The sequence below is a fragment of the Oncorhynchus nerka genome, unplaced genomic scaffold, assembly GCF_034236695.1.
Source record: "Oncorhynchus nerka isolate Pitt River unplaced genomic scaffold, Oner_Uvic_2.0 unplaced_scaffold_1422, whole genome shotgun sequence".
In the NCBI taxonomy this organism is placed as follows: domain Eukaryota; kingdom Metazoa; phylum Chordata; class Actinopteri; order Salmoniformes; family Salmonidae; genus Oncorhynchus; species Oncorhynchus nerka.
In genome coordinates, this window is record NW_027039892.1 from 89,716 (window position 1) to 116,380 (window position 26,665).

Below are 26,665 nucleotides of genomic sequence, written 5' to 3' on the forward strand. Positions count from 1 at the left end.
GAGGAGTCGTGTTTGGTCTGTCCTCTCTCTCAGAGGAGGAGTCGTGTTTGGTCTGTCCTCTCTCTCAGAGGAGGAGTCGTGTTTGGTCTGTCCCCTCTCTCAGAGGAGGAGTCGTGTTTGGTCTGTCCCCTCTCTCAGAGGAGGAGTCATGTTTGGTCTGTCCCCTCTCTCAGAGGAGGAGTCGTGTTTGGTCTGTCCTCTCTCTCAGAGGAGGAGGAGTCGTGTTTGGTCTGTCCTCTCTCTCAGAGGAGGAGTCGTGTTTGGTCTGTCCCCTCTCTCAGAGGAGGAGTCGTGTTTGCATGTTTGGTTGTGTTTGTTTGTGTACCTACCCGTTGTGTGGCTGTAGCATGCTGGCGGGGGGCGCTGAGGCCGGGGTGTTTACTTTAGGGGCGTATGTCACTGGTTTAATGACCGTGTTACCGCCGCCCGGCGTGAATGGTCGCGCCATCTTGTTGATAGCGGTGCTGGGGGCGAAGGAGTATTTGGGCTGAACCGAGGCGGGGGCGAGTGAATCCTACAGGGTGTGAGAGAGGGGGGGAGACAGGGGAGACAGGGGGGAAAAAACCCACAGCAAATAACATGCAGTTAAGACAAACACACATGCATTTGTGTATTAATTGTGCGGTCCCTAGCTAAGCATACGTGTGTACTATACTACACACACACACACACACACACACACACACACACACACACACACACACACACAGAGACACACACACACACACAGAGACACACACACACACACCCATATCTGCTGCTTGGAAACCAGCTCGGTTGAGGAGGAGGAGGTATGTCGTTAAGAGAGGTTAGCCTAAACAGGGCTCATTACATCATAATTACAGTCTGTGTTGCAAGAACGAGGCCTTGCCAAGGCCAGCTCCGTCTCTCTCTCCGTGGAGGGAGGAGAGAGCTCAACACATCCAACTGGGACACTTCCCAACTACTTCTTACCCATTGACTACCCATAGTAGTGCACTACTTCTGACTCATTGACTACCCATAGTAGTGCACTACTTCTGACTCATCGACTACCCATAGTAGTGCACTACTTCTGACCCATCGACTACCTATAGTAGTGCACTACTTCTGACTCATTGACTACCCATAGTAGTGCACTACTTCTGACCCATCGACTACCCATAGTAGTGCACTACTTCTGACTCATCGACTACCCATAGTAGTGCACTACTTCTGACCCATCGACTACCCATAGTAGTGCACTACTTCTGACTCATCGACTACCCATAGTAGTGCACTACTTCTGACCCATCGACTACCCAGAGTAGTGCACTACTTCTGACCCATCGACTACCCAGAGTAGTGCACTACTTCTGACCCATCGACTACCCAGAGTAGTGCACTACTTCTGACCCATCGACTACCCAGAGTAGTGCACTACTTCTGACCCATCGACTACCCAGAGTAGTGCACTACTTCTGACCCATCGACTACCCAGAGTAGTGCACTACTTCTGACCCATCGACTACCCATAGTAGGGCACTACTTCTGACCCATCGACTACCCATAGTAGTGCACTACTTCTGACTCATCGACTACCCATAGTAGTGCACTACTTCTGACCCATCGACTACCCAGAGTAGTGCACTACTTCTGACTCATCGACTACCCATAGTAGTGCACTACTTCTGACTCTGTTAGCTTGGCTAGGATCTTCCTCTGTCTCTGTTAGCTTGGCTAGGATCTTCCTCTGTCTCTGTCAGCTTGGCTAGGATCTTCCTCTGTTAGCTCGGCTAGGATCTTCCTCTGTCTCTGTCAGCTTGGCTAGGATCTTCCTCTGTCTCTGTTAGCTTGGCTAGGATCTTCCTCTGTCTCTGTTAGCTTGGCTAGGATCTTCCTCTGTCTCTGTTAGCTTGGCTAGGATCTTCCTCTGTCAGCTTGGCTAGGATCTTCATCTGTTAGCTTGGCTAGGATCTTCCTCTGTCTCTGTTAGCTTGGCTAGGATCTTCCTCTGTCTCTGTTAGCTTGGCTAGGATCTTCCTCTGTCTCTGTTAGCTTGGCTAGGATCTTCCTCTGTTAGCTTGGCTAGGATCTTCCTCTGTCAGCTTGGCTAGGATCTTCCTCTGTTAGCTTGGCTAGGATCTTCCTCTGTCAGCTTGGCTAGGATCTTCCTCTGTCAGCTTGGCTAGGATCTTCCTCTGTCAGCTTGGCTAGGATCTTCCTCTGTCAGCTTGGCTAGGATCTTCATCTGTCTCTGTCAGCTTGGCTAGGATCTTCCTCTGTCAGCTTGGCTAGGATCTTCATCTGTCTCTGTCAGCTTGGCTAGGATCTTCATCTGTCTCTGTTAGCTTGGCTAGGATCTTCATCTTCCTCTGTTAGCTTGGCTAGGATCTTCCTCTGTCTCTGTCAGCTTGGCTAGGATCTTCCTCTGTCAGCTTGGCTAGGATCTTCATCTGTTAGCTTGGCTAGGATCTTCCTCTGTTAGCTTGGCTAGGATCTTCCTCTGTCTCTGTTAGCTTGGCTAGGATCTTCCTCTGTCTCTGTTAGCTTGGCTAGGATCTTCCTCTGTCAGCTTGGCTAGGATCTTCCTCTGTTAGCTTGGCTAGGATCTTCCTCTGTCTCTGTTAGCTTGGCTAGGATCTTCCTCTGTCAGCTTGGCTAGGATCTTCCTCTGTTAGCTTGGCTAGGATCTTCCTCTGTCAGCTTGGCTAGGATCTTCCTCTGTCAGCTTGGCTAGGATCTTCCTCTGTCAGCTTGGCTAGGATCTTCCTCTGTCAGCTTGGCTAGGATCTTCCTCTGTCAGCTTGGCTAGGATCTTCATCTGTCTCTGTCAGCTTGGCTAGGATCTTCCTCTGTCTCTGTTAGCTTGGCTAGGATCTTCATCTGTCTCTGTCAGCTTGGCTAGGATCTTCCTCTGTCAGCTTGGCTAGGATCTTCCTCTGTTAGCTTGGCTAGGATCTTCCTCTGTTAGCTTCTTCCTCTGTCTCTGTCAGCTTGGCTAGGATCTTCCTCTGTCAGCTTGGCTAGGATCTTCCTCTGTCAGCTTGGCTAGGATCTTCCTCTGTCAGCTTGGCTAGGATCTTCCTCTGTCAGCTTGGCTAGGATCTTCCTCTGTCTCTGTCAGCTTGGCTAGGATCTTCCTCTGTCTCTGTCAGCTTGGCTAGGATCTTCCTCTGTCTCTGTCAGCTTGGCTAGGATCTTCCTCTGTCTCTGTTAGCTTGGCTAGGATCTTCCTCTGTCTCTGTTAGCTTGGCTAGGATCTTCCTCTGTCTCTGTCAGCTTGGCTAGGATCTTCCTCTGTCTCTGTTAGCTTGGCTAGGATCTTCCTCTGTCAGCTTGGCTAGGATCTTCTCTGTCAGCTTGGCTGTCTTCCTCTGTCTCTGTTAGCTTGGCTAGGATCTTCATCTGTCTCTGTCAGCTTGGCTAGGATCTTCCTCTGTCTCTGTCAGCTTGGCTAGGATCTTCCTCTGTCTCTGTCAGCTTGGCTAGGATCTTCCTCTGTCAGCTTGGCTAGGATCTTCCTCTGTCTCTGTCAGCTTGGCTAGGATCTTCCTCTGTCTCTGTCAGCTTGGCTAGGATCTTCCTCTGTTAGCTTGGCTAGGATCTTCATCTGTCTCTGTCAGCTTGGCTAGGATCTTCCTCTGTCTCTGTCAGCTTGGCTAGGATCTTCCTCTGTCTCTGTTAGCTTGGCTAGGATCTTCCTCTGTCTCTGTCAGCTTGGCTAGGATCTTCCTCTGTTAGCTTGGCTAGGATCGTCCTCTGTCTCTGTCAGCTTGGCTAGGATCTTCCTCTGTCAGCTTGGCTAGGATCTTCCTCTGTCTCTGTTAGCTTGGCTAGGATCTTCATCTGTCTCTGTCAGCTTGGCTAGGATCTTCCTCTGTCTCTGTTAGCTTGGCTATGATTTTCCTCTGTTAGCTTGGCTAGGATCTTCCTCCTTCTCTGTCAGCTTGGCTAGGATCTTCATCTGTCTCTGTCAGCTTGGCTAGGATCTTCATCTGTCTCTGTCAGCTTGGCTAGGATCTTCCTCTGTCTCTGTTAGCTTGGCTAGGATCTTCATCTTCCTCTGTCAGCTTGGCTAGGATCTTCCTCTGTCAGCTTGGCTAGGATCTTCCTCTGTCAGCTTGGCTAGGATCTTCCTCTGTCAGCTTGGCTAGGATCTTCCTCTGTCTCTGTCAGCTTGGCTAGGATCTTCCTCTGTCTCTGTCAGCTTGGCTAGGATCTTCCTCTGTCTCTGTTAGCTTGGCTAGGATCTTCCTCTGTCTCTGTTAGCTTGGCTAGGATCTTCCTCTGTCTCTGTCAGCTTGGCTAGGATCTTCCTCTGTCTCTGTTAGCTTGGCTAGGATCTTCCTCTGTCAGCTTGGCTAGGATCTTCATCTGTCTCTGTCAGCTTGGCTAGGATCTTCCTCTGTCTCTGTTAGCTTGGCTAGGATCTTCATCTGTCTCTGTCAGCTTGGCTAGGATCTTCCTCTGTCTCTGTCAGCTTGGCTAGGATCTTCCTCTGTCTCTGCCAGCTTGGCTAGGATCTTCCTCTGTCTCTGTCAGCTTGGCTAGGATCTTCCTCTGTCTCTGTCAGCTTGGCTAGGATCTTCCTCTGTTAGCTTGGCTAGGATCTTCATCTGTCTCTGTCAGCTTGGCTAGGATCTTCCTCTGTCTCTGTCAGCTTGGCTAGGATCTTCCTCTGTCTCTGTTAGCTTGGCTAGGATCTTCCTCTGTCTCTGTCAGCTTGGCTAGGATCTTCCTCTGTTAGCTTGGCTAGGATCGTCCTCTGTCTCTGTCAGCTTGGCTAGGATCTTCCTCTGTCAGCTTGGCTGTTTCTCTGTCTCTGTTAGCTTGGCTAGGATCTTCATCTGTCTCTGTCAGCTTGGCTAGGATCTTCCTCTGTCTCTTTCCTCTCTGTCAGCTTGGCTAGCTCTGGCTTGGCTAGGATCTTCCTCCTTCTCTGTCAGCTTGGCTAGGTCTCTGTCAGCTTGGCTAGGATCTTCCTCTGTCTCTGTTAGCTTGGCTAGGATCTTCCTCTGTCTCTGTTAGCTTGGCTAGTCTCTGAGCTTGGCTAGGATCTTCCTCTGTCTCTGTTAGCTTGGCTAGGATCTTCCTCTGTCAGCTTGGCTAGGATCTTCCTCTGTCTCTGTCAGCTTGGCTAGGATCTTCCTCTGTCAGCTTGGCTAGGATCTTCCTCTGTCTCTGTTAGCTTGGCTAGGATCTTCCTCTGTCAGCTTGGCTAGGATCTTCCTCTGTCTCTGTCAGCTTGGCTAGGATCTTCCTCTGTCTCTGTCAGCTTGGCTAGGATCTTCCTCTGTCAGCTTGGCTAGGATCTTCCTCTGTCTCTGTTAGCTTGGCTAGGATCTTCCTCTGTCTCTGTTAGCTTGGGTAGGATCTTCCTCTGTCTCTGTTAGCTTGGCTAGGATCTTCCTCTGTCTCTGTCAGCTTGGCTAGGATCTTCCTCTGTCAGCTTGGCTAGGATCTTCCTCTGTCTCTGTTAGCTTGGCTAGGATCTTCATCTGTCTCTGTCAGCTGTTCCTCTCTCTGTTAGCTTGGCTAGGATCTTCCTCTGTTAGCTTGGCTAGGATCTTCATCTGTCTCTGTTAGCTTGGCTAGGATCTTCCTCTGTCTCTGTCAGCTTGGCTAGGATCTTCCTCTGTCTCTGTCAGCTTGGCTAGGATCTTCCTCTGTCTCTGTTAGCTTGGCTAGGATCTTCCTCTGTCAGCTTGGCTAGGATCTTCCTCTGTCTCTGTCAGCTTGGCTAGGAACTTCCTCTGTCTCTGTCAGCTTGGCTAGGATCTTCCTCTGTTAGCTTGGCTAGGATCTTCCTCTGTCTCTGTTAGCTTGGCTAGGATTTTCCTCTGTCTCTGTCAGCTTGGCTAGGATCTTCATCTGTCTCTGTTAGCTTGGCTAGGATCTTCATCTTCCTCTGTCAGCTTGGCTAGGATCTTCCTCTGTCTCTGTCAGCTTGGCTAGGATCTTCCTCTGTCAGCTTGGCTAGGATCTTCATCTGTTAGCTTGGCTAGGATCTTCCTCTGTTAGCTTGGCTAGGATCTTCCTCTGTCTCTGTTAGCTTGGCTAGGATCTTCCTCTGTCTCTGTTAGCTTGGCTAGGATCTTCCTCTGTCTCTGTTAGCTTGGCTAGGATCTTCCTCTGTCTCTGTTAGCTTGGCTAGGATCTTCCTCTGTCAGCTTGGCTAGGATCTTCCTCTGTCTCTGTCAGCTTGGCTAGGATCTTCCTCTGTTAGCTTGGCTAGGATCTTCCTCTGTCTCTGTTAGCTTGGCTAGGATCTTCCTCTGTCTCTGTCAGCTTGGCTAGGATCTTCCTCTGTCAGCTTGGCTAGGATCTTCTGTCAGCTTGGCTCTTCTCTGTCAGGCTTCTTCCTCTGTCAGCTAGATCTTCCTCTGTCAGCTTGGCTAGGATCTTCATCTGTCTCTGTCAGCTTGGCTAGGATCTTCCTCTGTCTCTGTTAGCTTGGCTAGGATCTTCATCTGTCTCTGTCAGCTTGGCTAGGATCTTCCTCTGTCTCTGTCAGCTTGGCTAGGATCTTCCTCTGTCTCTGTTAGCTTGGCTAGGATCTTCCTCTGTTAGCTTGGCTAGGATCTTCCTCTGTCTCTGTTAGCTTGGCTAGGATCTTCCTCTGTCTCTGTCAGCTTGGCTAGGATCTTCCTCTGTCTCTGTTAGCTTGGCTAGGATCTTCCTCTGTCTCTGTCAGCTTGGCTAGGATCTTCCTCTGTCTCTGTTAGCTTGGCTAGGATCTTCCTCTGTCTCTGTCAGCTTGGCTAGGATCTTCCTCTGTCTCTGTCAGCTTGGCTAGGATCTTCCTCTGTCAGCTTGGCTAGGATCTTCCTCTGTCTCTGTCAGCTTGGCTAGGATCTTCCTCTGTCTCTGTTAGCTTAGCTAGGATCTTCCTCTGTCTCTGTCAGCTTGGCTAGGATCTTCCTCTGTCTCTGTTAGCTTGGCTAGGATCTTCCTCTGTTAGCTTGGCTAGGATCTTCCTCTGTCTCTGTCAGCTTGGCTAGGATCTTCATCTTTCTCTGTCAGCTTGGCTAGGATCTTCCTCTGTCTCTGTTAGCTTGGCTAGGATCTTCCTCTGTCTCTGTTAGCTTGGCTAGGATCTTCCTCTGTCTCTGTTAGCTTGGCTAGGATCTTCCTCTGTCAGCTTGGCTAGGATCTTCCTCTGTCTCTGTCAGCTTGGCTAGGATCTTCCTCTGTCAGCTTGGCTAGGATCTTCCTCTGTCTCTGTTAGCTTGGCTAGGATCTTCCTCTGTCAGCTTGGCTAGGATCTTCCTCTGTCTCTGTCAGCTTGCTGGATCTTCCTCTGTCAGCTTGGCTAGGATCTTCCTCTGTCTCTGTTAGCTTGGCTAGGATCTTCCTCTGTCAGCTTGGCTAGGATCTTCCTCTGTCTCTGTCAGCTTGGCTAGGATCTTCCTCTGTCTCTGTTAGCTTGGCTAGGATCTTCCTCTGTCTCTGTTAGCTTGGCTAGGATCTTCCTCTGTCAGCTTGGCTAGGATCTTCCTCTGTCTCTGTCAGCTTGGCTAGGATCTTCCTCTGTCAGCTTGGCTAGGATCTTCCTCTGTCTCTGTTAGCTTGGCTAGGATCTTCATCTGTCTCTGTCAGCTTGGCTAGGATCTTCATCTGTCTCTGTTAGCTTGGCTAGGATCTTCCTCTGTTAGCTTGGCTAGGATCTTCCTCTGTCTCTGTCAGCTTGGCTAGGATCTTCATCTGTCTCTGTCAGCTTGGCTAGGATCTTCCTCTGTCTCTGTTAGCTTGGCTAGGATCTTCCTCTGTCAGCTTGGCTAGGATCTTCCTCTGTCTCTGTCAGCTTGGCTAGGATCTTCCTCTGTTAGCTTGGCTAGGATCTTCCTCTGTCTCTGTCAGCTTGGCTAGGATCTTCCTCTGTCAGCTTGGCTAGGATCTTCCTCTGTCAGCTTGGCTAGGATCTTCCTCTGTCAGCTTGGCTAGGATCTTCCTCTGTCAGCTTGGCTAGGATCTTCCTCTGTCAGCTTGGCTAGGATCTTCCTCTGTCTCTGTCAGCTTGGCTAGGATCTTCCTCTGTCTCTGTCAGCTTGGCTAGGATCTTCATCTGTCTCTGTCAGCTTGGCTAGGATCTTCCTCTGTCTCTGTTAGCTTGGCTAGGATCTTCATCTGTCTCTGTCAGCTTGGCTAGGATCTTCCTCTGTCTCTGTCAGCTTGGCTAGGATCTTCCTCTGTCTCTGTCAGCTTGGCTAGGATCTTCCTCTGTCTCTGTCAGCTTGGCTAGGATCTTCCTCTGTTAGCTTGGCTAGGATCTTCCTCTGTCTCTGTTAGCTTGGCTAGGATCTTCCTCTGTCTCTGTCAGCTTGGCTAGGATCTTCCTCTGTCTCTGTTAGCTTGGCTAGGATCTTCCTCTGTCTCTGTCAGCTTGGCTAGGATCTTCCTCTGTCTCTGTTAGCTTGGCTAGGATCTTCCTCTGTCTCTGTCAGCTTGGCTAGGATCTTCCTCTGTCTCTGTCAGCTTGGCTAGGATCTTCCTCTGTCAGCTTGGCTAGGATCTTCCTCTGTCTCTGTCAGCTTGGCTAGGATCTTCCTCTGTCTCTGTTAGCTTAGCTAGGATCTTCCTCTGTCTCTGTCAGCTTGGCTAGGATCTTCCTCTGTCTCTGTTAGCTTGGCTAGGATCTTCCTCTGTTAGCTTGGCTAGGATCTTCCTCTGTCTCTGTCAGCTTGGCTAGGATCTTCATCTTTCTCTGTCAGCTTGGCTAGGATCTTCCTCTGTCTCTGTTAGCTTGGCTAGGATCTTCCTCTGTCTCTGTTAGCTTGGCTAGGATCTTCCTCTGTCTCTGTTAGCTTGGCTAGGATCTTCCTCTGTCAGCTTGGCTAGGATCTTCCTCTGTCTCTGTCAGCTTGGCTAGGATCTTCCTCTGTCAGCTTGGCTAGGATCTTCCTCTGTCTCTGTTAGCTTGGCTAGGATCTTCCTCTGTCAGCTTGGCTAGGATCTTCCTCTGTCTCTGTCAGCTTGGCTAGGATCTTCCTCTGTCAGCTTGGCTAGGATCTTCCTCTGTCTCTGTTAGCTTGGCTAGGATCTTCCTCTGTCAGCTTGGCTAGGATCTTCCTCTGTCTCTGTCAGCTTGGCTAGGATCTTCCTCTGTCTCTGTTAGCTTGGCTAGGATCTTCCTCTGTCTCTGTTAGCTTGGCTAGGATCTTCCTCTGTCAGCTTGGCTAGGATCTTCCTCTGTCTCTGTCAGCTTGGCTAGGATCTTCCTCTGTCAGCTTGGCTAGGATCTTCCTCTGTCTCTGTTAGCTTGGCTAGGATCTTCATCTGTCTCTGTCAGCTTGGCTAGGATCTTCATCTGTCTCTGTTAGCTTGGCTAGGATCTTCCTCTGTTAGCTTGGCTAGGATCTTCCTCTGTCTCTGTCAGCTTGGCTAGGATCTTCATCTGTCTCTGTCAGCTTGGCTAGGATCTTCCTCTGTCTCTGTTAGCTTGGCTAGGATCTTCCTCTGTCAGCTTGGCTAGGATCTTCCTCTGTCTCTGTCAGCTTGGCTAGGATCTTCCTCTGTTAGCTTGGCTAGGATCTTCCTCTGTCTCTGTCAGCTTGGCTAGGATCTTCCTCTGTCAGCTTGGCTAGGATCTTCCTCTGTCAGCTTGGCTAGGATCTTCCTCTGTCAGCTTGGCTAGGATCTTCCTCTGTCAGCTTGGCTAGGATCTTCCTCTGTCAGCTTGGCTAGGATCTTCCTCTGTCTCTGTCAGCTTGGCTAGGATCTTCCTCTGTCTCTGTCAGCTTGGCTAGGATCTTCATCTGTCTCTGTCAGCTTGGCTAGGATCTTCCTCTGTCTCTGTTAGCTTGGCTAGGATCTTCATCTGTCTCTGTCAGCTTGGCTAGGATCTTCCTCTGTCTCTGTCAGCTTGGCTAGGATCTTCCTCTGTCTCTGTTAGCTTGGCTAGGATCTTCCTCTGTTAGCTTGGCTAGGATCTTCCTCTGTCTCTGTTAGCTTGGCTAGGATCTTCCTCTGTCTCTGTTAGCTTGGCTAGGATCTTCCTCTGTCTCTGTCAGCTTGGCTAGGATCTTCCTCTGTCTCTGTTAGCTTGGCTAGGATCTTCCTCTGTCTCTGTCAGCTTGGCTAGGATCTGTCTCTGTCAGCTTGGCTAGGATCTTCCTCTGTCAGCTTGGCTAGGATCTTCCTCTGTCTCTGTCAGCTTGGCTAGGATCTTCCTCTGTCTCTGTTAGCTTGGCTAGGATCTTCCTCTGTCTCTGTCAGCTTGGCTAGGATCTTCCTCTGTCTCTGTTAGCTTGGCTAGGATCTTCATCTTTCTCTGTCAGCTTGGCTAGGATCTTCCTCTGTCTCTGTTAGCTTGGCTAGGATCTTCATCTGTCTCTGTTAGCTTGGCTAGGATCTTCCTCTGTCTCTGTTAGCTTGGCTAGGATCTTCCTCTGTCAGCTTGGCTAGGATCTTCCTCTGTCTCTGTCAGCTTGGCTAGGATCTTCCTCTGTCAGCTTGGCTAGGATCTTCCTCTGTCTCTGTCAGCTTGGCTAGGATCTTCCTCTGTCAGCTTGGCTAGGATCTTCCTCTGTCTCTGTTAGCTTGGCTAGGATCTTCCTCTGTCAGCTTGGCTAGGATCTTCCTCTGTCAGCTTGGCTAGGATCTTCCTCTGTCTCTGTCAGCTTGGCTAGGATCTTCCTCTGTCTCTGTCAGCTTGGCTAGGATCTTCCTCTGTCAGCTTGGCTAGGATCTTCCTCTGTCTCTGTTAGCTTGGCTAGGATCTTCCTCTGTCTCTGTTAGCTTGGCTAGGATCTTCCTCTGTCTCTGTTAGCTTGGCTAGGATCTTCCTCTGTCAGCTTGGCTAGGATCTTCCTCTGTCTCTGTCAGCTTGGATAGGATCTTCCTCTGTCAGCTTGGATAGGATCTTCCTCTGTCAGCTTGGATAGGATCTTCCTCTGTCTCTGTTAGCTTGGCTAGGATCTTCATCTGTCTCTGTCAGCTTGGCTAGGATCTTCATCTGTCTCTGTTAGCTTGGCTAGGATCTTCCTCTGTTAGCTTGGCTAGGATCTTCCTCTGTCTCTGTCAGCTTGGCTAGGATCTTCATCTGTCTCTGTCAGCTTGGCTAGGATCTTCCTCTGTCTCTGTTAGCTTGGCTAGGATCTTCCTCTGTCTCTGTTAGTTTGGCTAGGATCTTCCTCTGTCTCTGTTAGCTTGGCTAGGATCTTCCTCTGTCAGCTTGGCTAGGATCTTCCTCTGTCTCTGTCAGCTTGGCTAGGATCTTCCTCTGTCAGCTTGGCTAGGATCTTCCTCTGTCTCTGTTAGCTTGGCTAGGATCTTCCTCTGTCAGCTTGGCTAGGATCTTCCTCTGTCTCTGTCAGCTTGGCTAGGATCTTCCTCTGTCTCTGTCAGCTTGGCTAGGATCTTCCTCTGTCAGCTTGGCTAGGATCTTCCTCTGTCTCTGTTAGCTTGGCTAGGATCTTCCTCTGTCTCTGTTAGCTTGGCTAGGATCTTCCTCTGTCTCTGTTAGCTTGGCTAGGATCTTCCTCTGTCTCTGTCAGCTTGGCTAGGATCTTCCTCTGTCAGCTTGGCTAGGATCTTCCTCTGTCTCTGTTAGCTTGGCTAGGATCTTCCTCTGTCTCTGTTAGCTTGGCTAGGATCTTCCTCTGTCTCTGTCAGCTTGGCTAGGATCTTCCTCTGTCAGCTTGGCTAGGATCTTCCTCTGTCTCTGTTAGCTTGGCTAGGATCTTCATCTGTCTCTGTCAGCTTGGCTAGGATCTTCCTCTGTCTCTGTTAGCTTGGCTAGGATCTTCCTCTGTTAGCTTGGCTAGGATCTTCATCTGTCTCTGTCAGCTTGGCTAGGATCTTCCTCTGTCTCTGTCAGCTTGGCTAGGATCTTCCTCTGTCTCTGTTAGCTTGGCTAGGATCTTCCTCTGTCTCTGTCAGCTTGGCTAGGATCTTCCTCTGTCTCTGTCAGCTTGGCTAGGATCTTCCTCTGTCTCTGTTAGCTTGGCTAGGATCTTCCTCTGTCTCTGTCAGCTTGGCTAGGATCTTCCTCTGTTAGCTTGGCTAGGATCTTCCTCTGTCTCTGTTAGCTTGGCTAGGATCTTCCTCTGTCTCTGTCAGCTTGGCTAGGATCTTCCTCTGTCAGCTTGGCTAGGTTCTTCCTCTGTTAGCTTGGCTAGGATCTTCCTCTGTTAGCTTGGCTAGGATCTTCCTCTGTCAGCTTGGCTAGGATCTTCCTCTGTCAGCTTGGCTAGGATCTTCCTCTGTCTCTGTTAGCTTGGCTAGGATCTTCCTCTGTCAGCTTGGCTAGGATCTTTCTCTGTCTCTGTCAGCTTGGCTAGGATCTTCCTCTGTCTCTGTCAGCTTGGCTATGACACTTAACACACTTAAATAGATTCCAAAATGTTCACTGAACGTTTTGAGTTGTACAGCGTTTTTTTTCAGCTGGGATGTCTCATTCGTGTCAGAGAGACTAGGACAGCCACGTTTACTTGTATGGTCCTCAATTCAAATAATACAGGCATTTATATACTAGGGCTCGAACTATGAACTTTGCACGATAATGAATAAATTGGGTCGAAATGAAAGTTTATGTTGCCTTTTGACATATTCTTGAGTCTGGGATTGTGCAAAGCTCTTTAGGGCCACACACACATCTGTTTAACTAATACTATAATCATTTCATTCAACACATCAAACTCCTGTCTGATGCTTATGCAATGTGTGCTACGAGCCAGCAGACAGCCTGATGGGGGATTAAATCACTATGATGGAGTTAATTTAACTGTGAGGTGGTGGAGGAGGTGGTGGAGGAGGTGGTAGGAGGAGGAGGAGGAGATGGTAGGAGGAGGAGATGGTGGAGGAGGAGATGGTAGGAGGAGGAGGAGGAGATGGTAGAAGGAGGAGGCGGTAGGAGGAGATGGTAGGAGGAGGAGGCGGTAGAAGGAGGTAGGAGGAGGCGGTAGGAGGAGGAAGTGGTAGGAGATGGTGGAGGAGGAAGAGGAGGAGGCGGTAGGAGGAGGAGATGGTAGGAGGAGGAGGCGGTAGAAGGAGGTAGGAGGAGGCGGTAGGAGGAGGAAGTGGTAGGAGATGGTGGAGGAGGAAGAGGAGGAGGCGGTAGGAGGAGGAAGTGGTAGGAGATGGTGGAGGAAGAGGAGGCGGTAGGAGGAGGAAGTGGTAGGAGATGGTCGAGGAGGAAGAGGAGGCGGTAGGAGGACGAGGTGGTGGTAGGAGGAGGAGGAGATGGTGGAGGAGGAGGAGGAGGTAGGAGGAGGAGGTGGTGGTGGTAGGAGGAGGAGGTGGAGGTAGGAGGAGGAGGTGGTGGTAGGAGGAGGAGGATGTGGTGGTAGGAGGAGGAGGGAGATGGTGGTAGGAAGAGGCGGTAGGAGGAGGAAGTGGTAGGAGATGGTGGAGGAGGAAGAGGAGGCGGTAGGAGGAGGAGGTAGGAGGAGGAGGAGGTAGGAGGAGGAGGTAGGAGGAGGAGGAGGAGGTGGTGGTAGGAGGAGGAGGAGGTGGTGGTAGGAGGAGGAAGAGATGGTGGTATGTTGTTAAGGGAGGCCATTAGAAGACAAACAAAGTGATTCCCTCTCATCCGACACCACAATGCAATAAACAGCCTGAAGGGGGCGACTATCTAAGTACTGTCATAGACAGGACTGTTTCTTTACTGCCTAGTGAAGACCAGACAGGACTGTTTCTTTACTGCCTAGTGAAGACCAGACAGGACTGTTTCTTTACTGCCTAGTGAAGACCAGACAGGACTGTTTCTTTACTGCCTAGTGAAGACAGGGATCTGTTGATTCACATTGCAGAAGCATCACAGTGTTTCAGGAGGTGTGAGGTTAAGACAACACAGACATGAAACCCTTTTCCATGTGTAGATTACTAATTTTGGCCCGAGCCCTGATAGATTAGTGCACTATACAGGGAATAAGGGTGGTGTTTGGGATTCAGGCCTGATAGAGTAGTGCACTATACAGGGAATAGGGTGGTGTTTGGGATTCAGGCCAGATAGAGTAGTGCACTATACAGGGAATAGGGTGGTGTTTGGGATTCAGGCCTGATAGAGTAGTGCACTATACAGGGAATAGGGTGGTGTTTGGGATTCAGGCCTGATAGAGTAGTGCACTATACAGGGAATAAGGGTGGTGTTTGGGATGCAGGCCTGATAGAGTGTAGTGCACTATACAGGGAATAAGGGTGGTGTTTGGGATGCAGGCCTGATAGAGTCAGTGCACTATACAGGGAATAAGTGTGGTGTTTGGGATGCAGGCCTGATAGAGTAGTGCACTATACAGGGAATAAGGGTGGTGTTTGGGATGCAGGCCAGATAGAGTAGTGCACTATACAGGGAATCAGGGTGGTGTTTGGGATTCAACCCAGATAGAGTAGTGCACTATACAGGGAATAAGGGTGGTGTTTGGGATGCATCCCAGATAGAGTAGTGCACTATACAGGGAATAAGGGTGGTGTTTGGGATGTAGCTAGACACTCTTACCTTCTGATCGCCAACCGCATGGAAAGCTCTGAAAGAAAAGATGGGAAAAGAAGTGTTAGAAAGTCACAGTAGTAGATCCTATAAAACCTTCATTTATACTGAACAAAAAATATATAAAACCGCAACATTTAAAGTGTTGGTCGCAGGTTTCATGAGCTGAAATAAAATAACACAGAAATGTTCCATATGCCCAAAAAACAGCTTATTTCTTTCAAATGTTGTGAACAAATTGTTTTACCATCCCTGTTAGTGAGCATTTCTCCTTTGCCAAGAGAATCCATCCACCTCACCAGATGTGGCATATCAAGAAGCTGATTAAACAGCATGATCATTACACAGGTGCACCTTGTGCCGAGGGACAAGAAAAGGCCACTCTAAAATGTCCCGTTTTGTCAGACAGGTGGAAAGCCAGTATGAGGGTCAGCGCTTCAGGCTAGAATGAAAGGCGGCCGGGAGAGAAAACATATGTATGAGTTCCAAAACTACATACTCAAAACCCATGAAGAAGAATTACTCACTCAAGGAGGCAGAGATGCACCAAATAACGCTGAGTTAATCCATGTTCAACAGAATACAACCAGTGAAAGTCGGGCTAATAAAATAAAATAAAATCAAACAGCAATACGTTTCTGCCTTATGCCTTCATCAGTGCAAACAAATTAACACGACACGTAATTAAAACAGCCGCTGTGCGCAACAGGTACAAGAGGATAGTTAGAGACTGACCTTGTGTGTTGTCTACAGGCACCAGCAGTCCACCCCCCCTCCCTCCTCGCTCTCTGAGCTTTTAAACCCACTCAACTATTTCATATCCATTGCTTCTGATATTGCTATGTAGCCCAGACTGTTGTGAATTGTCCATGTTTATTAATCATCTTCTATAATATTCAGGTAATCTCGATTGAGTGCCTGTAGACAACACTACAAGAAAAATAAAGGTCAGCGTGTGGTGTATAGTTTATACAGTATATACCAGACAGTCAGTGTGTGGTGTATAGTCTGTACAGTATATACCAGACAGTCAGTGTGTCTGTGTATAGTCTGTAGTCAGTATATACCAGACAGTCAGTGTGGTGTATAGTCTGTACAGTATATACCAGACAGTCAGTGTGGTGTATAGTCTGTACAGTATATACCAGACAGTCAGTGTGGTGTATAGTCTGTACAGTATATACCAGACAGTCAGTGTGTGGTGTATATACCAGTCTGTGGGTGTATAGTCTGTACAGTATATACCAGACAGTCAGTGTGGTGTATAGTCTGTACAGTATATACCAGACAGTCAGTGTGGTGTATAGTCTGTACAGTATATACCAGACAGTCAGTGTGTGGTGTATAGTCTGTACAGTATATACCAGACAGTCAGTGTGGTGTATAGTCTGTACAGTATATACCAGACAGTCAGTGTGGTGTATAGTCTGTACAGTATATACCAGACAGTCAGTGTGTGGTGTATAGTCTGTACAGTATATACCAGACAGTCAGTGTGGTGTATAGTATATACCAGACAGTCAGTGTGGTGTATAGTCTGTACAGTATATACCAGACAGTCAGTGTGGTGTATAGTCTGTACAGACCAGACAGTCAGTGTGGTGTATAGTCTGTACAGTATATACCAGACAGTCAGTGTGGTGTATAGTCTGTACAGTATATACCAGACAGTCAGTGTGGTGTATAGTCTGTACAGTATATACCAGACAGTCAGTGTGGTGTATAGTCTGTACCAGACAGTCAGTGTGGTGTATAGTCTGTACAGTATATACCAGACAGTCAGTGTGGTGTATAGTCTGTACCATATACCAGACAGTGTGTGTGTATAGTCTGTACAGTATATACCAGACAGTCAGTGTGGTGTATAGTCTGTACAGTATATACCAGACAGTCAGTGTGGTGTATAGTCTGTACAGTATATACCAGACAGTCAGTGTGGTGTATAGTATATACCAGACAGTCAGTGTGGTGTATAGTCTGTACAGTATATACCAGACAGTCAGTGTGTGGTATAGTCTGTACAGTATATACCAGACAGTCAGTGTGGTGTATAGTCTGTACAGTATATACCAGACAGTCAGTGTGGTGTATAGTCTGTACAGTATATACCAGACAGTCAGTGTGGTGTATAGTATATACCAGACAGTCAGTGTGGTGTATAGTCTGTACAGTATATACCAGACAGTCAGTGTGTGGTGTATAGTCTGTACAGTATATACCAGACAGTCAGTGTGGTGTATAGTCTGTACAGTATATACCAGACAGTCAGTGTGGTGTATAGTCTGTACAGTATATACCAGACAGTCAGTGTGGTGTATAGTCTGTACAGTATATACCAGACAGTCAGTGTGGTGTACAGTATATACCAGACAGTCAGTGTGTGGTGTATAGTCTGTACGGTATATACCAGACAGTCAGTGTGGTGTATAGTCTGTACAGTATATACCAGACAGTCAGTGTGGTGTATAGTCTGTACAGTATATACCAGACAGTCAGTGTGGTGTATAGTCTGTACAGTATATACCAGACAGTCAGTGTGTGGTGTATAGTCTGTACAGTATATACCAGACAGTCAGTGTGGTGTATAGTGTGGTGTATAGTCTGTACAGTATATACCAGACAGTCAGTGTGGTGTATAGTCTGTACAGTATATACCAGACAGTCAGTGTGGTGTATAGTCTGTATAGTCTGTACAGTATATACCAGACAGTCAGTGTGGTGTATAGTCTGTACAGTATATACCAGACAGTCAGTGTGGTGTATAGTCTGTACCAGACAGTCAGTGTGGTGTATAGTCTGTACAGTATATACCAGACAGTCAGTGTGGTGTATAGTCTGTACAGTATATACCAGACAGTCAGTGTGGTGTATAGTCTGTACAGTATATACCAGACAGTCAGTGTGGTGTATAGTCTGTACAGTATATACCAGACAGTCAGTGTGTGTAGTCTGTACAGTATATACCAGACAGTCAGTGTGGTGTATAGTCTGTACAGTATACCAGACAGTCAGTGTGTGTGTATAGTCTGTACAGTATATACAGACAGTCAGTGTGTATAGTCTGTATAGTCTGTGGTGTATAGTATATACCAGACAGTCAGTGTGGTGTATAGTCTGTACAGTATATACCAGACAGTCAGTGTGGTGTATAGTCTGTACAGTATATACCAGACAGTCAGTGTAGTCTGTACCAGACAGTCAGTGTGGTGTATAGTCTGTACAGTATATACCAGACAGTCAGTGTGGTGTATAGTCTGTACAGTATATACCAGACAGTCAGTGTGGTGTCTGTACAGTATATACCAGACAGTCAGTGTGGTGTATAGTCTGTACAGTATATACAGACAGTCAGTGTGTGGTGTATAGTCTGTATAGTATATACCAGACAGTCAGTGTGGTGTATAGTCTGTACATATATATACCAGACAGTCAGTGTGGTGTATAGTCTGTACAGTATATACCAGACAGTCAGTGTGGTGTATAGTCTGTACAGTATAGACCAGACAGTCAGTGTGGTGTATAGTCTGTACAGTATATACCAGACAGTCAGTGTGGTGTATAGTCTGTACCAGACAGTCAGTGTGGTGTATAGTCTGTACAGTATATACCAGACAGTCAGTGTGGTGTATAGTCTGTACAGTATATACCAGACAGTCAGTGTGGTGTATAGTCTGTACAGTATATACCAGACAGTCAGTGTGTGTGTATAGTCTGTACAGACATATGTGACAGTCAGTGTGGTGGTATAGTCTGGTGTACAGTACAGTCAGTGTGGTGTATAGTCTGTACAGTATAGACCAGTCAGTGTGGTGTATAGTCTGTACAGTATATACCAGACAGTCAGTGTGTGGTGTATAGTCTGTACAGTATATAGTCAGTGTGTGGTGTATAGTCTGTACAGTATATACCAGACAGTCAGTGTGGTGTATAGTCTGTACAGTATATACCAGACAGTCAGTGTGGTGTATAGTCTGTACAGTATATACCAGACAGTCAGTGTGGTGTATAGTCTGTACAGTATATACCAGACAGTCAGTGTGGTGTATAGTCTGTACAGTATATACCAGACAGTCAGTGTGGTGTATAGTCTGTACCAGTCAGTGTGGTGTATAGTCTGTATATATACCAGACAGTCAGTGTGGTGTATAGTCTGTACAGTATATACCAGACAGTCAGTGTGTGTGTATAGTCTGTACAGTATATACAGACAGTCAGTGTGGTGTATAGTCTGTACAGTATATACAGACAGTCAGTGTGGTGTATAGTCCAGTACAGACAGTCAGTGTGGTGTATAGTCTGTACAGTATATACCAGACAGTCAGTGTGGTGTATAGTCTGTACAGTATATACCAGACAGTCAGTGTGGTGTATAGTCTGTACAGTATATACCAGACAGTCAGTGTGGTGTATAGTCTGTACAGTATATACCAGACAGTCAGTGTGTGGTGTATAGTCTGTACAGTATATACCAGACAGTCAGTGTGGTGTATAGTCTGTACAGTATATACCAGACAGTCAGTGTGGTGTATAGTCTGTACAGTATATACCAGACAGTCAGTGTGGTGTATAGTCTGTACAGTATATACCAGACAGTCAGTGTGGTGTATAGTCTGTACAGTATATACCAGACAGTCAGTGTGGTGTATAGTCTGTACAGTATATACCAGACAGTCAGTGTGGTGTATAGTCTGTACAGTATATACCAGACAGTCAGTGTGGTGTATAGTCTGTACAGTATATACCAGACAGTCAGTGTGTGGTGTATAGTCTGTACAGTATATACCAGACAGTCAGTGTGTGGTGTATAGTCTGTACAGTATATACCAGACAGTCAGTGTGTGGTGTATAGTCTGTACCAGACAGTCAGTGTGTGGTGTATAGTCTGTACAGTATATACCAGACAGTCAGTGTGTGGTGTATAGTCTGTACAGTATATACCAGACAGTCAGTGTGGTGTATAGTCTGTACAGTATATACCAGACAGTCAGTGTGGTGTATAGTCTGTACAGTATATACCAGACAGTCAGTGTGGTGTATAGTCTGTACAGTATATACAGACAGTCAGTGTGGTGTATAGTCTGTAGTATATACCAGACAGTCAGTGTGGTGTATAGTCTGTACAGTATATACCAGACAGTCAGTGTGGTGTATAGTCTGTACAGTATATACCAGACAGTCAGTGTGGGTGTATAGTCTGTACAGTATATACCAGACAGTCAGTGTGGGTGTATAGTCTGTACAGTATATACCAGACAGTCAGTGTGGTGTATAGTCTGACAGTATATACCAGACAGTCAGTGTGTGGTGTATAGTCTATATACGAGACAGTCAGTGTGTATACCAGACAGTCAGTGTGGTGTATAGTCTGTACCATATACCAGACAGTCAGTGTGTGGTGTATAGTCAGTGTGGTGTATAGTCTGTACCCAGACCAGACAGTCAGTGGTGTGTATAGTCTGTACAGTATATACCAGACAGTCAGTGTGTGGTGTATAGTCTGTACAGTATATACCAGACAGTCAGTGTGGTGTATAGTCTGTACAGTATATACCAGACAGTCAGTGTGGTGTATAGTCTGTACAGTATATACCAGACAGTCAGTGTGTGTATAGTCTGTGTATAGTCTGTACAGTATATACCAGACAGTCAGTGTGGTGTATAGTCTGTACAGTATATACCAGACAGTCAGTGTGGTGTATAGTCTGTACAGTATATACCAGACAGTCAGTGTGGTGTATAGTCTGTACAGTATATACCAGACAGTCAGTGTGGTGTATAGTCTGTACAGTATATACCAGACAGTCAGTGTGGTGTATGTATAGACAGTCAGTGTGGTGTATAGTCTGTATATATACCAGACAGTCAGTGTGGTGTATAGTCTGTACAGTATATACCAGACAGTCAGTGTGGTGTATAGTCTGTACAGTATATACCAGACAGTCAGTGTGGTGTATAGTCTGTACAGTATATACCAGACAGTCAGTGTGGTGTATAGTCTATATACCAGACAGTCAGTGTATAGTATATACCAGACAGTCAGTGTGTGGTGTATAGTCTGTACAGTATATACCAGACAGTCAGTGTGTGGTGTATAGTCTGTATCAGACAGTCAGTGTGGTGTATAGTCTGTACAGTATATACCAGACAGTCAGTGTGGTGTATAGTCTGTACAGTATATACCAGACAGTCAGTGTGGTGTATAGTCTGTACAGTATATACCAGACAGTCAGTGTGGTGTATAGTCTGTACAGTATATACCAGACAGTCAGTGTGGTGTATAGTCTGACAGTATATACAGTGTCAGTGTGTGTATAGTCTGTACAGTATATACCAGACAGTCAGTGTGGTGTATAGTCTGTACAGTATATACCAGACAGTCAGTGTGGTGTATAGTCTGTACAGTATATACCAGACAGTCAGTGTGGTGTATAGTCTGTACAGTATATACCAGACAGTCAGTGTGGTGTATAGTCTGTACAGTATATACCAGACAGTCAGTGTGTGTATAGTCTGTACAGTATATACCAGACAGTCAGTGTGGTGTATAGTCTGTACAGTATATACCAGACAGTCAGTGTGGTGTATAGTCTGTACAGTATATACCAGACAGTCAGTGTGGTGTATAGTCTGTACAGTATATACCAGACAGTCAGTGTGGTGTATAGTCTGTACAGTATATACCAGACAGTCAGTGTGGTGTATAGTCTGTACAGTATATACCAGACAGTCAGTGTGGTGTATAGTCTGTACAGTATATACCAGACAGTCAGTGTGGTGTATAGTCTGTACAGTATATACCAGACAGTCAGTGTGGTGTATAGTCTGTACAGTATATACCAGACAGTCAGTGTGGTGTATAGTCTGTACAGTATATACCAGACAGTCAGTGTGGTGTATAGTCTGTACAGTATATACCAGACAGTCAGTGTGGTGTATAGTCTGTACAGTATATACCAGACAGTCAGTGTGGTGTATAGTCTGTACAGTATATACCAGACAGTCAGTGTGGTGTATAGTACAGTATATACCAGACAGTCAGTGTAGTGTATAGTCTGTACAGACAGACAGTCAGTGTGGTGTATAGTCTGTACAGTATATACCAGACAGTCAGTGTGGTGTATAGTCTGTACAGTATATACCAGACAGTCAGTGTGGTGTATAGTCTGTACGGTATATACCAGACAGTCAGCGTGGTGTATAGTCTGTACCAGACAGTCAGTGTGGTGTATAGTCTGTACAGTATATACCAGACAGTCAGTGTGGTGTATAGTCTGTACAGTATATACCAGACAGTCAGTGTGGTGTATAGTCTGTACAGTATATACCAGACAGTCAGTGTGTGGTGTATAGTCTGTACAGTATATACCAGACAGTCAGTGTGGTGTATAGTCTGTACAGTATATACCAGACAGTCAGTGTGTATAGTCTGTACAGTATAGACAGTCAGTGTGGTGTATAGTCTGTACAGTATATACCAGACAGTCAGTGTGATGTATAGTCTGTACAGTATATACCAGACAGTCAGTGTGGTGTATAGTCTGTACAGTATATACCAGACAGTCAGTGTGGTGTATAGTCTGTACAGTATATACCAGACAGTCAGTGTGGTGTATAGTCTGTACAGTATATACCAGACAGTCAGTGTGTGTGTATAGTCTGTACAGTATATACCAGACAGTCAGTGTGTGTGTATAGTCTGTACAGTATATACCAGACAGTCAGTGTGGTGTATAGTCTGTACAGTATATACCAGACAGTCAGTGTGGTGTATAGTCTGTACAGTATATACCAGACAGTCAGTGTGGTGTATAGTCTGTACAGTATATACCAGACAGTCAGTGTGTGTATAGTCTGTACAGTATATACCAGACAGTCAGTGTGGTGTATAGTCTGTACAGTATATACCAGACAGTCAGTGTGGTGTATAGTCTGTACAGTATATACCAGACAGTCAGTGTGTGTGTATAGTCTGTACAGTATATACCAGACAGTCAGTGTGGTGTATAGTCTGTACAGTATATACCAGACCAGTCAGTGTGGTGTATAGTCTGTACAGTATATACCAGACAGTCAGTGTGTGTGTATAGTCTGTACAGTATATACCAGACAGTCAGTGTGGTGTATAGTCTGTACAGACAGTCAGTGTGGTGTATAGTCTGTACAGTATATACAGACAGTCAGTGTGGTGTATAGTCTGTACCAGACAGTCATGTGGTGTATAGTCTGTACAGTATGTACAGACAGTCAGTGTGGTGTATAGTCTGTACAGTATATACCAGACAGTCAGTGTGGTGTATAGTCTGTACAGTATATACCAGACAGTCAGTGTGTGGTGTATAGTCTGTACAGTATATACCAGACAGTCAGTGTGGTGTATAGTCTGTACAGTATATACCAGACAGTCAGTGTGGTGTATAGTCTGTACAGTATATACCAGACAGTCAGTGTGGTGTATAGTCTGTACAGTATATACCAGACAGTCAGTGTGTGGTGTATAGTCTGTACAGTATATACCAGACAGTCAGTGTGGTGTATAGTCTGTACAGTATATACCAGACAGTCAGTGTGGTGTATAGTCTGTACAGTATATACCAGACAGTCAGTGTGTGGTGTATAGTCTGTACAGTATATACCAGACAGTCAGTGTGGTGTATAGTCTGTACAGTATATACCAGACAGTCAGTGTGGTGTATAGTCTGTACAGTATATACCAGACAGTCAGTGTGGTGTATAGTCTGTACAGTATATACCAGACAGTCAGTGTGTGGTGTATAGTCTGTACAGTATATACCAGACAGTCAGTGTGGTGTATAGTCTGTACAGTATATACCAGACAGTCAGTGTGGTGTATAGTCTGTACAGTATATACCAGACAGTCAGTGTGGTGTATAGTCTGTACAGTATATACCAGACAGTCAGTGTGGTGTATAGTCTGTACAGTATATACCAGACAGTCAGTGTGGTGTATAGTCTGTACAGTATATACCAGACAGTCAGTGTGGTGTATAGTATAGTCTGTACAGTATATACCAGACAGTCAGTGTGGTGTATAGTCTGTACAGACAGTATATACCAGACAGTCAGTGTGGTGTATAGTCTGTACAGTATATACCAGACAGTCAGTGTGGTGTATAGTCTGTACAGTATATACCAGACAGTCAGTGTGGTGTATAGTCTGTACAGTATATACCAGACAGTCAGTGTGGTGTATAGTCTGTACAGTATATACCAGACAGTCAGTGTGGTGTATAGTCTGTACAGTATATACCAGACAGTCAGTGTGGTGTATAGTCTGTACAGTATATACCAGACAGTCAGTGTGGTGTATAGTCTGTACAGTATATACCAGACAGTCAGTGTGTGGTGTATAGTCTGTACAGTATATACCAGACAGTCAGTGTGTGGTGTATAGTCTGTACAGTATATACCAGACAGTCAGTGTGGTGTATAGTCTGTACAGTATATACCAGACAGTCAGTGTGGTGTATAGTCTGTACAGTATATACCAGACAGTCAGTGTGGTGTATAGTCTGTACAGTATATACCAGACAGTCAGTGTGTGGTGTATAGTCTGTACAGTATATACCAGACAGTCAGTGTGTGGTGTATAGTCTGTACAGTATATACCAGACAGTCAGTGTGGTGTATAGTCTGTACAGTATATACCAGACAGTCAGTGTGGTGTATAGTCTGTACAGTATATACCAGACAGTCAGTGTGGTGTATAGTCTGTACAGTATATACCAGACAGTCAGTGTGTGGTGTATAGTCTGTACAGTATATACCAGACAGTCAGTGTGGTGTATAGTCTGTACAGTATATACCAGACAGTCAGTGTGGTGTATAGTCTGTACAGTATATACCAGACAGTCAGTGTGGTGTATAGTCTGTACAGTATATACCAGACAGTCAGTGTGGTGTATAGTCTGTACAGTATATACCAGACAGTCAGTGTGGTGTATAGTCTGTACAGTATATACCAGACAGTCAGTGTGGTGTATAGTCTGTACAGTATATACCAGACAGTCAGTGTGGTGTATAGTCTGTACAGTATATACCAGACAGTCAGTGTGGTGTATAGTCTGTACAGTATATACCAGACAGTCAGTGTGGTGTATAGTCTGTACAGTATATACCAGACAGTCAGTGTGGTGTATAGTCTGTACCAGTATATACCAGACAGTCAGTGTGGTGTATAGTCTGTACAGTATATACCAGACAGTCAGTGTGGTGTATAGTCTGTACAGTATATACCAGACAGTCAGTGTGTGGTGTATAGTCTGTACAGTATATACCAGACAGTCAGTGTGGTGTATAGTCTGTACAGTATATACCAGACAGTCAGTGTGGTGTATAGTCTGTACAGTATATACCAGACAGTCAGTGTGGTGTATAGTCTGTACAGTATATACCAGACAGTCAGTGTGGTGTATAGTCTGTACAGTATATACCAGACAGTCAGTGTGGTGTATAGTCTGTACAGTATATATACCAGACAGTCAGTGTGTGTATAGTCTGTACAGTATAGACAGTCAGTGTGTGGTGTATAGTCTGTACAGTATATACCAGACAGTCAGTGTGGTGTATAGTCTGTACACAGTATATAGTCCAGACAGACAGTCAGTGTGGTGTATAGTCTGTACAGTATATACCAGACAGTCAGTGTGGTGTATAGTCTGTACAGTATATACCAGACAGTCAGTGTGGTGTATAGTCTGTACAGTATATACCAGACAGTCAGTGTGTATAGTCTGTGGACAGTCAGTGTGGTGTATAGTCTGTACAGTATATACCAGACAGTCAGTGTGTGTATAGTCTGTACAGTATATACCAGACAGTCAGTGTGGTGTATAGTCTGTACAGTATATACCAGACAGTCAGTGTGGTGTATAGTCTGTACAGTATATACCAGACAGTCAGTGTGGTGTATAGTCTGTAACAGTATATACCAGACAGTCAGTGTGGTGTATAGTCTGTACAGTATATACCAGACAGTCAGTGTGGTGTATAGTCTGTACAGTATATACCAGACAGTCAGTGTGGTGTATAGTCTGTACAGTATATACCAGACAGTCAGTGTGGTGTATAGTCTGTACCAGACAGTCAGTGTGGTGTATAGTCTGTACAGTATATACCAGACAGTCAGTGTGGTGTATAGTCTGTACAGTATATACCAGACAGTCAGTGTGTGGTGTATAGTCTGTACAGTATATACCAGACAGTCAGTGTGGTGTATAGTCTGTACAGTATATACCAGACAGTCAGTGTGGTGTATAGTCTGTACAGTATATACCAGACAGTCAGTGTGGTGTATAGTCTGTACAGTATATACCAGACAGTCAGTGTGGTGTATAGTCTGTACAGTATATACCAGACAGTGTGTGGTGTATAGTCTGTACAGTATATACCAGACAGTCAGTGTGGTGTATAGTCTGTACAGTATATACCAGACAGTCAGTGTGGTGTATAGTCTGTACAGTATATACCAGACAGTCAGTGTGGTGTATAGTCTGTACAGTATATACCAGACAGTCAGTGTGGTGTATAGTCTGTACAGTATATACCAGACAGTCAGTGTGTGGTGTATAGTCTGTACAGTATATACCAGACAGTCAGTGTGGTGTATAGTCTGTAGCAGTATATACCAGACAGTCAGTGTGTGTATAGTCTGTACAGTATATACCAGACAGTCAGTGTGGTGTATAGTCTGTACAGTATATACCAGACAGTCAGTGTGGGTGTATAGTCTGTGTGGTGTATAGTCTGTAGTATATACCAGACAGTCAGTGTGGTGTATAGTCTGTACAGTATATACCAGACAGTCAGTGTGGTGTATAGTCTGTACAGTATATACCAGACAGTCAGTGTGTGGTGTATAGTCTGTACAGTATATACCAGACAGTCAGTGTGGTGTATAGTCTGTACAGTATATACCAGACAGTCAGTGTGGTGTATAGTCTGTACAGTATATACCAGACAGTCAGTGTGGTGTATAGTCTGTACAGTATATACCAGACAGTCAGTGTGGTGTATAGTCTGTACAGTATATACCAGACAGTCAGTGTGGTGTATAGTCTGTACAGTATATACCAGACAGTCAGTGTGGTGTATAGTCTGTACAGTATATACCAGACAGTCAGTGTGTGGTGTATAGTCTGTACAGTATATACCAGACAGTCAGTGTGGTGTATAGTCTGTACAGTATATACCAGACAGTCAGTGTGGTGTATAGTCTGTACAGTATATACCAGACAGTCAGTGTGGTGTATAGTCTGT

At 46.0% G+C, this 26,665-nt stretch overlaps 1 protein-coding gene across 1 annotated transcript in view; it reads right to left on the reverse strand.

Moving 5' to 3' along the window:
- Positions 1 to 14,426, reverse strand: part of LOC115126473 (PDZ and LIM domain protein 5-like) — a gene marked incomplete at its 5' end in the record, with an annotated part of 31,366 nt that extends 16,940 nt beyond the window's left edge. The window contains 2 exons of the mRNA XM_065015453.1: positions 330 to 514; positions 14,399 to 14,426. Coding sequence (XP_064871525.1) covers positions 330 to 514; positions 14,399 to 14,426 — 213 coding nt within the window. The remainder of the gene's footprint in view (positions 1 to 329; positions 515 to 14,398) is intronic.
- Positions 14,427 to 26,665: the final 12,239 nt, after the last annotated feature.